The sequence below is a fragment of the Vigna unguiculata genome, chromosome 3, assembly GCF_037176805.1.
Source record: "Vigna unguiculata cultivar grain cowpea cultivar isolate G323 ecotype 2 chromosome 3, ASM3717680v1, whole genome shotgun sequence".
Lineage (NCBI taxonomy): Eukaryota > Viridiplantae > Streptophyta > Magnoliopsida > Fabales > Fabaceae > Vigna > Vigna unguiculata.
The window spans coordinates 56,539,025-56,554,964 of NC_140794.1; the positions used below are offsets into that span (position 1 = coordinate 56,539,025).

Below are 15,940 nucleotides of genomic sequence, written 5' to 3' on the forward strand. Positions count from 1 at the left end.
CTACAACTGAACAAGACACCGAAAAATACCGACGTTGTTTAAACGCAAAGCAATAATCTAACCTTGTTCCATTTACTGCAGCAGTGTCGCTCTGTAACAGTAAATCCTTACTGATCCCTGAACCCTAATTTCGCTCCGGGGAACGCTATTTTCTATACGATGGAGGTAACCCCTTTCTCTTTCTTCCTCGTTTATCACTGCGATCGATCGTCGAACATAGTTCTTCTTCGACGGAAACAATTCCCTACCTCTTCTCTCATTTACATCGAATCCTTGTATTGTTCTCAACTTTTATTAAAACTTAGCTACTGAATTCATAACTTATGAATTTGTTCCATCGTTCAACTGCATTACTAGAGGAGCGGCTCCTTGAGTGGTGTGTAAACTTATTCTGTTTGAATTTTGTACATGCTCATGAATGGAATTTTATGGTAATTCTCGTGTAGAGTTTAACATCGTCTTCCGTATCTATAACTTACAGTGGCTATTGCGCTTCCTTTTAGTGTTGTTGATCAATGTTATGCATGCCCAATTACATTGTATTTGTATGAACTGTTTCTTTCATTTAGGGGCCGATGATGATTCTAGGTCCCTTCTGCTTTTATACCGTAAATTTGGCTTTTGATTCTCTCTGATTGCTCACCCCAGGGGTGCAGTTCAGATAAAAGGAATAACGGGACGCTACATGCTTGTGTTTCATTAGTTTATCATCTTATTTTCTGTAATATTTAAAACTAGAAGTAATCTAAAGTAAACATATTTTTCAAAAAAATACAGCAATACTGGTCTGGAAGTGCCCTCAACGAGAACAAAGGAATGGTAGATAATTTGCAGCGTTATGGAATTATTACTTCCAGAAAGGTGGGTGAAGTAATGGAAACCATTGATAGAGCTTTGTTTGTGCCTGGTGGACTTCAACCTTATGTTGACAGTCCTATGCCGATTGGCTACAATGCTACTATATCTGCACCACATATGCATGCAACGTGCCTTCAGTTGCTGGAGAAGAATTTGCAGCCTGGGATGCGTGCTCTGGACGTTGGCTCTGGTATAGTCTATGAACTATTTTCTTGATGATTATATTTTTTTCTAATTTATTAAAGAGAAATGAAAAAAAAATCTTATTATGAATAAATTTTTTCCACTACTATTCGTGTGGTGGATTTGTTGTTTACAAGTCATGGATAGACTACATAAAATGTTGATGGCGGCTGTACTGGCAAAGGTGTGCAGAAAATAGTGTATGCTTTATTTCCTTCTCTTAATGAGGTTATAGAAGGTAGATGTGGAGATTTTATATGTAAAGTCCTTGATTCTTCTTATTGATAACACCATTACTCTGAGATTTGCATAATCCCAATTCAATGTGAAAATGTTGTTCGTTCCTTATGTGCAATACAGAATTAAATGTTCTACATAACAGGAACGAACTTCTAGTGCCTTCGTTCTCTTTATTCTCTGCATTTGATGCAAACTATTCATACTTTGGACCCTTTGCAGGAACGGGATACCTCACTGGATGCTTTGCCTTGATGGTAGGACCTCAAGGCCGTGCTGTTGGCGTGGAACATATTCCTGAATTGGTTTCTTTTTCAATTGAGAATATTAAAAAAAGTGCTGCAGCTCTACCACTGAAAGATGGTTCCCTTTCTGTGCATTGTTGTGGTACGGTTTCTATGATTTCCTTTGATATAAAACTTTGAAACTCTTTTCCACAACAAAAATACAACTTTACTTGATGTAATCGACTATGACAATTTAATCTAGTTCATTTGTTAGATATGGCTGTCGAAGGCTTAAAGTGAGGTAAAGGATTGAATGTCTTTAACGAGTCGTTCAGTTAAACAGAAATCCATAACCTCATGACTGGATTTGACATTTGTTTGAAGTGATTGAAGTGATTGAATAAACTCAAGTAACCTGATTGTCAGTATTTGGGATTTGTTTAATGTGATTGAGTAAACTTCATCTGAAGGTAGAGTTTATTCATAAGCATTCATGTTATGACACTCCTAGATATTGTGGATTCTGAATGTCCATATTCACTCTCTTCAACTCTTTCCTCTGTTCTTCGGTGTTAACTGCATGGTTATTGATGCTTTTGAGCAGTTAAATAGTTTGCTATGTCAAATTGGCGGATCAATTATTTAAAATATTTTAGTGATTGTTGTGTTGACAGATGGGAGGCAAGGTTGGCCTGATTTTGCTCCTTATGAAGCCATTCATGTGGGAGCAGCGGCACCAGAAATTCCTCAACCACTTATTGATCAGTTGAAGCCGGGTGGTAGAATGGTTATTCCTGTTGGAAACATATTTCAAGATTTAAAGGTCGTGGATAAGAACTCTGATGGTTCTATCAGTATCCGGACTGAGACTTCTGTTCGGTATGTGCCTCTCACTAGCAGAGAAGCTCAGTTGCGTGGTTAGTGAAATGGATGTCTGTACCACGTGCTGTAAGAATTTGTATAGTTGAAGCTGCTGTTCTTTTCTTGCCCTAAAACAAATGATTCATGTTGATCCTTCAGAACAGTAGTAATAATAATTACACTAAACATGCTCATTCTTTGTCTGAAATCGAATCTATTTTCTGGCTTTGAATAATATATAAAACAATAATTTCTATGTAAGTAGTTGAGTCGAAAACTTGAACAATTGTCTTGTATTATGCACTTTCTGAGTAAAAGATTTCGAACAATTGACAGTATACAAAGTTTTTATAATGTCTTCCAATAAAAAAACTGTTATATATGGTAAGTTTGTTGTATCTTAAAAGTTATTACCACAATATTTCTGATTGCCTGACGTACAATTTAAACTTTAACTTACTGTGTTCATGTACTAGCATAGGTTAAAATCATATTTATTATTCATATTCACACATTTTCTGCCACATCGGTTGAGTTTGAATGATAACTTATCACTTGAGTAAATATATGGAACATGTTTAATGTTTATTAGTAGAAGGGTTTAAGATGCTTTTTGTGATTGTTAAAATTGGTAGGGATGTGGATGTATTGTAATGACACATCTCGTGTTATTCTTTACGCATTGATAATAATCAGTTGGCTTATAAAAAATCTAGACTTAATTATGAAGTAAGATATTGATCAGTCGCAAATTGTAGATATTACTAATGAATCTAATTATTGAAGTTATCAATTATTAATAGTTGATGTTAGTCTTAATCAATTTGATAATTAAATTTAGTGTTGTCATGGATCTATTTTAACAATTTTCTTCATAAATACTTCAAGAAAAGAAAAGAGTGTTTCTTCCTATATTGTCCAAAAACTAGAAATAAAAATTTAGAACAATAAAAATGAACTTTTACAAATTATTTTATACATGAACTAATTCTAATTTATGAAAAAATAATTTTAATTTGTGAAAAAACTAATTTTATTTTTCTTCTTCATGTTTTTCTTGTACAGAAGTTGTAAATAAGTTTGTTCTAAATTTCGAAACTTAAAACTTCTTTAATTGAAGGTTTAAAATGAATAAGGTAGAACTGATATTTGTGAGCTTATTGGCTAGAGAAACCATTTTAAAGGCTATAGTTTTGAGTTTCTTTTGTTTCTTTTAGAAAATTATGCACTTAGCAATGTTGTCAGATATCAGAATACTTTTGGCACCGGAGGCTCTATTAGTCAACCATACTTATCTTGTAATTTCAAAGATTAAATCATCATACCAGTGTAAATTCTTAGTGACTTCCGTTGATAAATCATGCACGTGTCCAGAATTTTTGTGCCAAGTTTGTACTCACGATCCTCCTTCATGAAAGCTAACACTGTAGGCCCCGGTACAGAATTTCATGATTTTTCTTACTTTCAGAAGTGGTGCTTAGAAATTAGACTAACCTTACGTAGTATTGACAAATAGATTTAAACACGTATTTAATCACTTCTAGTGTTGATTACTGTTACTAAATATCCATTCAAGACAAATAACTATGCACAAGTTCGAAAGGAGAGTCTTTTACACTATACACCATTGGTTAGTTATTATGCTGCAATGGAAGAAGAACCAGGTCCTTCAAATGAGAATTCCCTATGAAAGGGAAGTGAGAAGCCGATTTATCTGTGCTTGTAGTTTCTTTTACTCTATAGAAGGTGACATAACAGATGATACTCAACCATTTGAATAAGGAATCCAACAGTTGACATGACAGATGATCACGCCTTAAGCTTCTATTTACCAGAAGATTTAAAGGATCACTATATTTTCGAGCATCAATAGCAAACAAAATGGTTGAGAAAAAGAAAATGAGGAGGTTTTCCACCAAAATCCCTAGAGTTTGAATTGTAACTTTTAATCAATTTTCATCTAGACATCAAATTAATAACATTAAGATATGCAAATTCAATCTGAAACCAGCTGCCAAAGACGGTAAAAATTGACACTGTATACTAAACCATTGAAAGGGAACTCAATCAGTCGGACATGGAAGATTACTCTCATGTTACCACTCAATAGGAGCTGCGTCTAGGCCTTTCCTCTGCAACATTCACTCTGATTGGTCTCCCATCCAATTCCTGCAATAATTAATATCAGAACCACCATATCAGAAGTTTACTCCCAACAAAGAAACACACAAGCAGTCCTTGTAATGCTACCACCAATGATCAAGTAATAAAGTACTTGTGTTTTTACCTGACCATCAAGAGCAGCAATTGCATCATTCACATCAGCCTCACTGGCCATTGTGACAAAGCCAAAACCACGTGATCGACCAGTCTCCCTGTCAGAGACCACCCTAGCCTCCTCAACCTTACCATGTTCACTAAAAACTTGCTCTAGCCGTGCATTGTCAACAGTCCATGGCAAGTTCCCAACGTAGATTCTTGTAGCAGAACTAAAGGTTCGTGGTGGCCGTGATGAGCGGTCAGGCTGTGCTCCTTTTGGAGCAGCCTTATTAACGGTCAACACTCTTCCATTTAGTTCCTGTCACAGAAAAGATGGATAAGATCCAAAACAACTCAAGAAACCACAATAAAAGTAGATAGATAAGAAAATCAATAGGCATATGCTTATTCCAGCACCAAAAGACACATTTCAACATTTCAACATGGAAGAACCGCTTAATTGAAAGGCAGAAAAGTGTCCATACTCATACAAAATTTAATGAGAACAAAATTAAAATACTATTTTGAAGCAATAAGACAATAATATTTCAAATACTATTTCAAAAAACACAAGCATGGAGCTCCCAGTTTTACTATGTACGCAGACACTGAAGCAATAAGATATTCAGATGAAATAGGGTAAAATCTATTTATTACAGGTTTAGGTCTAAACATTTGTACCAATTCCTCGCCACAATTTAAATCTAGAAGACATTTATTACAATGAGAGCAAAGCATCATTGGAACAAGGCCAAACCTCATGGTGTCACAGGTTAACTATTTTGAAGACAATAAAAGAGAAGCAATGATACTAATAATACTTTCTACTTCTTGTCTACACAAGTTAATCACCACAGTTTCTCTCATCACCCCAAATTTTATTTCATTTGGGGGAAATAAAGGGGGAAGGAGGGAGATAGTAATGTACAACTATCATACAATTCAGGATATATGAGTAGCCAACCCTGGACACATTTGTTTACAATTTTACACTGGGATCTTAACATTGAGAATCAGAATAGTATCAACATGTCACATTTGAATGGAGTGGACTGATACTAGCCTCCTGTGCTCCATTGTTTGGATTGTTTAAAACTAGATGGAATGAAGTATAACACGTTGACACACACACATCCCATCCCATTCTATCCAATACCACTCTTTCTTCTTCTTCAATTGATTTTTGGTGAACCTAGATTATTTTCGGGCCAAGAGTCAGAAACTAATTACTAAAAGCACCGGGACTAGCATCTCTCAAAAGGTGTTTTTTTCATAGACATGGACCAAGAAATCAAACTTCTGACTACATAATTGGGCGTGACAATCTGGGAATATACCTACCACACAATGTTGATGCCCAATCTTTTTACTTTTCCATCACAAAATTACCCAAACAATAGAATACTTTGTTAAATTCCATAATTCTACACATCCACCATTAAACATCCAAATCCTAACACAGTTTTCCACTTGAACATTGGACCACAATTACAACCCTTCTAACTCAAAAACAAAATATAAAGCAACACAACAACTTACGTAACCACTGAACTTCTGGACAGCCTTCTCAACCTCTTCAAGCGTACTCATGGTGACAAATCCAAAGCCACGACTCCGGTCAGTGACCCTATTATAAATAACCTGAAACCACCGACACCCACATTGAAATCAAAAATTTGAAACTTCAAATTGAAGAAAACACCAACACAACCAAAGACTCACTCACCTCAGCAACCTCAACGGTGCCAGCCTCCTTAAAAAGCAAAGCCAATTGCTCGCTATCAACATCATAAGGCAAGTTCCCAACAAAGATCTTAACTTCCTCGGGTGGTTGAGCGAAACCCCCTCCGGTCACTTCCTCCACGCCGTCATCGCCACCTTCTTCAGTTCCCCACGCGGCGTCGACTTCGTTCTCCCATACGGCGTTCCCTTCCTCTTCTTGGGCCCAATCGGATGTCTGGGCGACGAATGTGAGGAGAGAGGGGAAGCGGGTGGTGTTGGTGGTGAGGGGAAAGAACGAAGAATTGGAGGATGGAAAGTGGAGGTTGAGGCGCTTGGAGGGAAGTGAAAGAGAAAGGGTTTTGTTATTGACGCGGAAGAGAGAAGGGAGAGAGAGAATGCAGGATTCCGCCATTGTGAGAGAGTTGAAGGAAGGCGTGGTTGTGAGAGAGAAAGGCATAGACATGGATAGAGTTTATGACATCACAGAAGAACCGAAGCGCCACACCGAGATTGAGGAGAACAGAGGATAAGGGGTATAATTGAACATGAGAAGTGGAGGGTTTTGGTTGCTCCTAGGAAGTAGAACAAAAAATAGCCCAATTTCTTTTTTTTTCTTTTTTTTTTTGTCTATCGGAGAAAGCTTACTTCGAATAACTTTTTTTAAGTAAATATTAAAATTGGTCCTTAAATATTATTGTCCAGGTTAATGAGTTTGTCAATAAATAATAAAAATTTCATGTGAATGAATCTTGGTGTTGAGTATTCCAAGTAAACATTAGTCTTTTAATTAACTAGGTATTATTGATTTACTCATAGAATGAGTTCATTTTTGTAGTATTTAAAATACAAATGATTCGTAGTATTTTGTCATGCTTTGTTGTGAATACCGATATATATAAAAACACAAATGTTACAAATCTTAACATTTTTAACACTCTTAACTCCTTCACTAAATTACTTATTTCAACCAAAAGTGTGTTACTTCATAAACCATTTATAGTAACAACAATATTTTTCTTAATCATTATCTTAATTATCTTAGTAATTATAATTAAGAATATAACTCATCAATAACAGCAGTAATTATAGTTATAATTTAGTTATTAGTTTATTAACAGTGTATTTTAAAATAGAGTTAAAATAACTCATAAGTACTCCAATATTTAAAAACTAAACGTTTAATACAGTTTTTAAAAAAAAATTAACACATATTCTCTAACTCATTTTATATTATTTCATTAATAGATAGTTTCAGCTTCATTACTAGTATGTCATTATTTCGTATATACACAATATACGATTATCGCAAGAATAAGAGAAACAAAAGATACAAAATACAAATGTGAGCTAAATATCACCAGAATAATATATAATTGAAAGATATTAAAAATTTTCATAAATATTAAAATAAAGTCAGTTAACTAAAGTCCAAGTATCAAACTACAGAGAAATTTCTAAATTCTAGACTCTACCTCCGGAAAACCAGTATATTGAATGGACTCATGTGACTCTGCACCTCTCATACTCACCCTCTTTTCTTCCTTCTATGCAACAATGTGAAATATCATATATCTTATTCAATCCTAACAGGGTTAACTTCACTAGTTTCTTAAGTATGATTCTCTTGCATATCATATTGTTTGCTATGTGAAGCCTCCTTCCACTCAGTGTCGGATCTTGACCAAGAGTTTTGGAGGGGTCAGAGTAATATAATTCTTTGATAATTTGATTGAATTATTAATATAACACTTTAATGACTTTTCTATGAAATAATTAGATCGTTAGATTGGATCATTAGTATAATATTTTAAATGCTTTAAAAGATGTGAAGAAATATAATTTATCTTGTTTTCATTTTCAAGCAAGTATAGCTTTCCCTTTATCACTTTTACAAATGAATATATTATTTTATTTGTCATCGATATATATTTTTTTTTAAATATATTAAAAAATAATTTATCATAATCTAATAAAAGATTGAGAGACATAATTATTAGAAGAAAAATATATTATAATCAAGTAACAATTAAAATTGGTTATAAAAAAACACATAATACATTATTTTTTTCTTCTATAATCATACAAAATGAGTATACAAAAGGCTCATGAGATAAAAAATAAAAAATAATGTTAATAACTATTAAACTAATACTTCATCATCAAGTGAGACAAGAAAGAGTTACATTTTTTTTTCTTCGAGAAATAAAGAAAACAAATGAGAGCAAAAATAATAAGTATGTGTCTAACTTCACTTTTTCTTAAAAAAAAAACATATGAGAATGAGAGATGAGTACAATTTTGTAAAAAAATTAAAAAGGCAATAGTAGAAGAAAATAAAAAAATATCTTAATAAATGTTTGATTTAATTACTCTTTTGGTTACCGTTTCCAAAAATGTGAAGTTGGTTCTCAAATTCTTTTAGTCCTAATTTTTTAGTCGTAATTTGATATTTTTAGATGAAAACAGCGATCAAAAGAGTAATTAAGCCTGAATATTTTTATTTTTTATTATATTTGACTTTATGTTTTATTTTTTATTAACATTAAATGTTGTATTTTATAAAAGAAATAAAAAGATACAATTTAATTTCCATCAATTTTTAAAATATACTATCTATAATTTTAAAAATTTAAAACTTTTAAAATTTCAAAATATATATATATATATATATATATATATATATAATTTTGAAAAAAATAAAAAATAATTGGATGGGCCATGGCCCTTCCCCTCTCTAATGATGTTCCATAGTCCCACATCACAAGTTTCATTCAATACTAGTAGCATTTTCCCTCGAAAATAACTAATGTGACAATCATAGCACAATAAAATTTCCCAATCAATCTTGATATAGCTAAATTTTGTAATATAACTCTACAATAGATACTCTACCTATAATATAGTTGATGTGAAAGGAACCAATATAAAAATCATATGTAATATTGATTCTAGCCATAACTAATGTAGTATCTCTCACCGGGAGGGCATACTACATCGATTATATATAGAACCGATGTTACATGTGCAATGATGGATCTTTGACCATTAATATTGGAGGAGTCAAAATAATATACTTAAATTTTATATATTTTCTCATTATCACTTAAAAAAAGTTTTGCATGTATACCTTCCAGAACTTTTACTAGGTATGAGCTATGTACACTAGAGTGGGTTGCCCTATTTTTGGATGAAAAATCAAGAAACTATAGTACTTTTTGTATGGAGAAAGTGTTTTATGTTTTCATTACCTATTTTCACCAACACAACAAAAATATTATTTTACTTTCACTTTAATTATTGTTAGAGTATTTATATGTACATGAAATGGTGAAAATAATATCATGGCTTCACTGTTTGTCACACAAATCTCTGAAAAAGAAATCAAAGGACATTTTTTAAGTAAAAGAACCTTGCAGAGTTTAATTTTGTATTTATATATAGAACTATGTGTTTCACCAAGTGATAGTAACATGGTTTGAAGGGAGTTTGAAAATGGTGAAATTTTGAAACATGTTCTTGACCCTAGAGATGCTAATTGGTTGCACATTTTGTATCAGGTTGGCAATCTTTTCCTTCCTTGAATGTAATTATTTTTTTCGTTATAAATTAATAGTTATATTTTAATCCAATAGTTATGTTTTAATCTAAGACTATATGTGGTGTTTGTAGTTGTATTTTTTTGATATATTAAGAAGTGATTCCATTTTTTAAACCTTGTTATATCTCATAACAAGGATTAAATATGTTTTTGTCCCTCAAGTTTCAGTGAATTTTGGAATTAGTCCCTCTTCGAAACTTTATACCAATTTAGTCCTTCATCTTTAGAAATGCATGGATTTAGTCCTTCTTACGAAATTTTATTAAGTTTATTTGACATTTTAAACGCATTTTATGATAACATTTGAGTTGATATTGAAGCAAAAATGTGTCAAACCGTGTAAATAAGTCAAATACTATCATGAAATGTGTTTGAAACGTCAGATAAACTTAACAAAATTTGGTTAAAAGGACTAAATTCACACATTGTTAAAGATGAAGGATTAAATTGGTCAAAAGTTTTGATAAGGGACTAATTCCAAATTTCGTTGAAACTTGAGGGACCAAAAATATATTTAACCCCTCATAACAATAATGGAATGCAAATTAATGGAATACTACTTGTTGGTGTGAAACTGTTGGATCCCATGCGGCGCCATGCTTTAAACGAAAGGCTTGACAATTAGGAATTTATGCACTTACCTCTACCATCTCATAAAAACTCAAAAGTGATAATGATAAAATATTGAACAAAACCTAATAGTGTAATTTAAAAAGGTTAAAAAATTTTGAGGGACCAAGGCCCTCCTAGAGATCAACCAAGGTTCGCCACTATACATATGATATTGGTGAGTCTATAACATTTGTTACTTAGAAAATTGATATAATATATTCTCCTGATGAGGAATACTACATCACTTATGTTTAGAACTGATGTTTTATATCCTACCATACCACATATAACATCGATTCTAAATATAATTGATTTAGTTTTTTTCACTTAGAGGACATATTACATCAATTTCCTAAAAAAGTCGATATAATATGTGACTAATTTATATGTAAATTATTGTGATTTGACATCGATTTATAGTGTTAATTGATGCAATAAAGATATATTTTACTGTGTTATTGTTTTTTTATTAACTCTTAGGGTCTGTTCTTTTCAATGGTTTGTACTGTTTGCACCAATTCAAGCAGACGTATATGAGAGTTATAAAGTGTTCTCACTTAGGGTCTGTTCTTTTCAACGGTTTGTACTGTTTGTACTGATTCAAACAGACGGATATGAGAGTTATAATGCATTCTCATTTAAAGATTTGAAAAGAAACACGGGAGTTTATTTGCGACATCAACTCCATTGTGGTGAATCTCTTTATAGATGAGCAGATTTGTGAATATTTGAAACCTATTTACTAAATTGTCCTTGATAGTATTTTTGTATTTGATTATTAAGTGGACATGACAGGTTCCTTATTCAAAGTTTTGGGTTTGAGTATAATATATATATATATATATATATATATATATATATATATATATATATATATATATATATATATATATATATATATTATAATAATTATAATAATGATAATATATTGTATAAAATATTAATAACAATATATTATATATAGTTATAATAATAATAATAATAATAATAATAAATATTATATATATATATATATATATATTAATAACAAATAATAATAATATATTAATTTTTACAAAAAGGGTAAAATAGTAATTTTATGTTTTAATTTATTAAAAAAATTATCTATCTTATCAATCAAATCACTTACAAACTCTTACAAATTTTATTTCTAAATCCACTAACTTTCACTTGTGATTCTCTTCAAAGGAACACAAAAAATTATTCACTCAAATTCACTCATATCTATTCAAATTTATCTTCACACTCTCTTCCAAATCCATCTCTACAAAAAATCATACCCTTAAAGATTTGAAAATTGCGAGAGCTGATTTGCGAGATGAACTCATTGTGAATCTCTTTATAGATAAGCAAATTTGTGAACATTTGGAACCCATTTACTAAACTATCCTTAACAGTATTTTTGTATTTGATTATTAAGTGGATATGACAGGTTCCTTATTTAAAGTTCTCTCTGCATTGAATATTAGGTTTGGGTATATAATATATATATATATATATATATATATATATATATATATATATATTAATAACAAATAATAATAATAATATATTAATTTTTACAATAAGGGTAAAATAGTAATTTTATGTTTTAATTTATTAAAAAAGAAAAATTTATCTATCCTATCAATCAAATCACTCACAAACTCTCACAAATTTCATCTCCAAATTCACTCACTTTCACTTCTAATTCTCTTTAAAGAAACAAAAAAAAAGAAATATTCACTCAAATTCACTCATATCCATTCAAATCAATCTTCACACTCTCTTCCAAATTCATCTCTACAAAGAAACACACCCTTAGGGTGTGTTCCTTTGGGGGTGTGGATGTGGGGGGAATGTGAAGATGAATTTGTATTGATTTGGGTGGATGAATTTGTGTGTTATTTTTTAGTGGATTTAGAAGGTAAAATGAGTGAATTTGAAGATAAGTTTTATGAAAGTTAGTGAAAGGTTTGATTGATGTAATAAATAAAATAAATTGTAAAAATAGATAAAATTAGAAAGTTACCAAAATACCCTTGATGAAAAAAGATAATGATTTTGTAATTTGATGTTATAAAAATAATTATAATTAATTAATACGAATTAAAAAAATATTAAAATTTTAAAATAAAAATAAATAAATTTTTATGAATGTAAAAAAAAATGTATACAATTAAATTTTAAAAAAAAGTTATACAATTAAATTTTAAACAAAAGTTATACAAATAAAGTTAAAAAAAAAGTTTAAAAAAAAAGTTAAAAAAGCAAAACAACACACACGACACCGGTGTCAAACCTCTTTATGCCAAGGCACCGATTACATAACCGGTGTCATACACACACACTTGCACCGCACCGATGCACATATCCTATCCACCACGACTTCATCTCCACCACCACACACCACCACCTCCTTCACCTAAGTCCGCCACCACAATCCACCACCTCCATCCTCTTCCTCCCCCACCACATCCAAGCACCTCATTCTTCCCCATCCATGGATGCACTCAACATTCACACCACTGTTATGAATTCTCACACACCCACGCTATGTCCCAAAGTAACACCATCACTCACCTTACAAGGAATCTATGCATGCAACCTCAGGAATCTGGCAGGCATAGGGGAATCACGATATGACAGATTTTTTGCATGGGAAACGAGAAAAGAGAAAGGTATTTTCGCAATGTCCCTCATATAATACAAGTATCACCCCACTTTTGCGGGGATTGATTATACCATCCATCCCCAAATCCGCACTCTCATTTCACTTGAAATCATACCAAAGAACGGGTTCAACCAACGAAATCCGCTCTCCCAAATTACTTCGTAGAGTTTCAACCACTCAAAGGAATATAGGCTTAATCTCCTCCCAAAGTCTTTTTTTTTTTCAAATCACATGAAGAGTTCTATTAACAATCCAATATTTCTTATGATATCCTTCCATTCTCCTTTTATGCAACCTTCCCCAACAAGGATTGTGTCACATCAAAAACATCATTACCCCATAAGCACAATAGTCCTCCTACCAAGCTTTGTGATAAGGCTAATTTTCAAGTGACATCTTTATCCCGATAAGTCTTAGTATAGCTTTATATCATCTTTCTCTTTTTTTACTCTTGAATACAAAGTATCTGTGTTTTCTCTTATTGAATCACTTATGTAATGAATTTCTTTCTCGCTTACCTTAACCATCTAACATTGTATGACATCATTCTCATGGTTCTCTTTTCTCTTTATATTAACCTTTCCTTATTATTGTTAGTTTCTAATATCCTTATCTCTATGAAAGAAAGACGTGTGCAAGTTATACAAAGATATATTAATACGATTAGTTAAAAAAAGAAACTCAATTAATTTAACATAAACCAATCTATTTATAATCGATTGTTTGACAATAAAAGTACAAAAATGAATGCAACTTGTTTAGTTTTAATTGATTAAATAATAAAATGAACATTTATTATTAAAAAAAAAAAAGAGAATGTCTGTAACCTTTTAATAATAAAAAAATACAGAAATTGATTTTTTTTTTCTAATCAGAGTATTATTTTTTACTTTTGAATTGTGTATTCGGTGTGTCCATCTTTAAAATACTTAGAGCTAATAAGTAATATATATATATATATATATATATATATATATATATATATATATATATATATATATGTGGTAATAGACAATTAATGCGCTATTTATATTACTTTTCACCATAAAAAAATAAGGAATTTTCTTTAAAAAAAGTAAAAACAAGTTATATATTAGCAATAAATGATGAAGAAATATAAATACGACTATTTTCCTTTTAAGAATCATCGTATTATTGTAGTTTTGGAACGACTACGAAAAATAATAAACAGAATGTAGTAAAATGTCAATTTATCTTTTTCTTTCCAATCCTTGCCATCAGGTCCAAATGTATCTATATATCTATATATCTATATATATATATATATATATATATATATATATATATATATATATATATGAATGATCAAAAAATATATTATGCGACTGCAAATTTATTTTAATTTATAAGTATGGACAGATATAAAAGACAATAAGACGTGACAGAAAATCCATAGATAATAAGGATATTTGTTTTTTAGTTGAATAATTTAGTTTACTCATAATATTAATTTGTTAATAGTACCTGGTGGTTTAAGCGTGCAAAGGTTTTCCTAAAAAAAAGTGAGCCAAGGATTACGCCATAAAAAATCGTGCTAAGAATATTGACTGTTCAATAAGATTTCGAGTACATGAAAAAAATAAAAAACTATTAGTGTGTTGTTAAGATTTCAATCATCTAATAAATAATAATAGTCATAATAATAAAATTTATATGAAATAAAAAAATACAAAAAAATATTTCAAGCAAGATAAATAATAATAATAATAATAAAGTTAATACATACACAATTACTTACATACAAATTTACCTCTAGGAAATACTACAAACAAATCAAAATCTGGGTAATTAACATTTTCATAAGAGTAAATTGTTTAAATCAAGTAATTTTAGAACACCATCGAGATTCAGATACCCAGTCAAACTCTATAAAGAATAAAATCACTTTTGTTAAACTTCAATGTTTCCATACCACACTCTATTGAGTAGAGTACCTTTTACTATTAGTTGGATTTATCGGAAATGAAAAATTTGTAAGTATGTAAAAGAATGTGTTTCTAATAAAGTGTTTACTAAAATCAAACTTTTGAGTTTTGTGGATATAAAAGTTAAATTTTAAAATCTTATGATTCCCAAAATATATTTTAGTAAGTGAAGGAGGTTGAGTGAATCTACAGTATAAAATAAAATATTTTGACTACATTAGAAGTTTAAAATAATAATTTACATTTATTTAGATAATAGCGTCTACCCAACGGAAGTAGATAGTTAATTGAAATACAATTGACTTGGGTGTGCAATAATTGTGGCATTGCCCAATCTTTCAAACTTTTTCTACGACACCTTCTAGATTCTTAATGATGTTTAGTCTCCATGAAAACGGTTCTGATCCATTTAGGTTTAGATAGTCAAAGTTGAACTCAGCTCAGCTCTCTCACATTATCTCATCATATTCATTTCTAATATTTTCTTCTTCGCACTCTTTTATCTATTAAGTTAAATAAAAATAGTTTTAATGCGGAGACATGATCATCTAAAAAGAAATAGGGTATTTCATAAAAAACGATGTTGTCATTTAATCTTAAATTAATCATAAGCTCACAATATATAACAATTACCTTGAACACGTACTAAAACTGATTTTTTGTTAAAAAAGTGTCAAAATAATATATGTCCAGTCAACCATTTATAAAAGTAAACAAAAGCAAAGCTTAATATATACTTTAATTTCGAAAAATTCATGGTTTTTTATTTAAATATTTGCAAACA

General features: G+C 30.7%; 2 protein-coding genes across 3 annotated transcripts; one reads left to right on the plus strand and one right to left on the minus strand.

The window, feature by feature from the left end:
* On the plus strand, positions 1 to 2,574 carry LOC114176020 (protein-L-isoaspartate O-methyltransferase 1-like). Of its 2 annotated transcripts, none has more exons than XM_028060914.2 (4): positions 1 to 165; positions 778 to 1,048; positions 1,501 to 1,665; positions 2,162 to 2,574. In XM_028060914.2, the coding sequence occupies exons 1-4, from the start codon at positions 160 to 162 to the stop codon at positions 2,425 to 2,427; spliced, it is 708 nt and encodes a 235-aa protein (XP_027916715.1). In that variant the 5' UTR covers positions 1 to 159; the 3' UTR covers positions 2,428 to 2,574. The 2 variants fall into 2 exon arrangements, with proteins under 2 accessions (XP_027916715.1, XP_027916716.1); XM_028060915.2 differs by having other exon boundaries at positions 2,180 to 2,574.
* Positions 2,575 to 4,251: 1,677 nt separating this feature from the next.
* Positions 4,252 to 6,896, minus strand: CP31B (chloroplast RNA-binding protein 31B). Its single transcript, XM_028065771.2, has 4 exons — positions 6,352 to 6,896; positions 6,165 to 6,266; positions 4,654 to 4,944; positions 4,252 to 4,535 (listed from the first exon to the last, which is right to left on the minus strand). Exons 1-4 carry the CDS (start codon positions 6,808 to 6,810, stop codon positions 4,470 to 4,472), a joined length of 918 nt encoding a protein of 305 aa, XP_027921572.1. The 5' UTR covers positions 6,811 to 6,896; the 3' UTR covers positions 4,252 to 4,469.
* Positions 6,897 to 15,940: the final 9,044 nt, after the last annotated feature.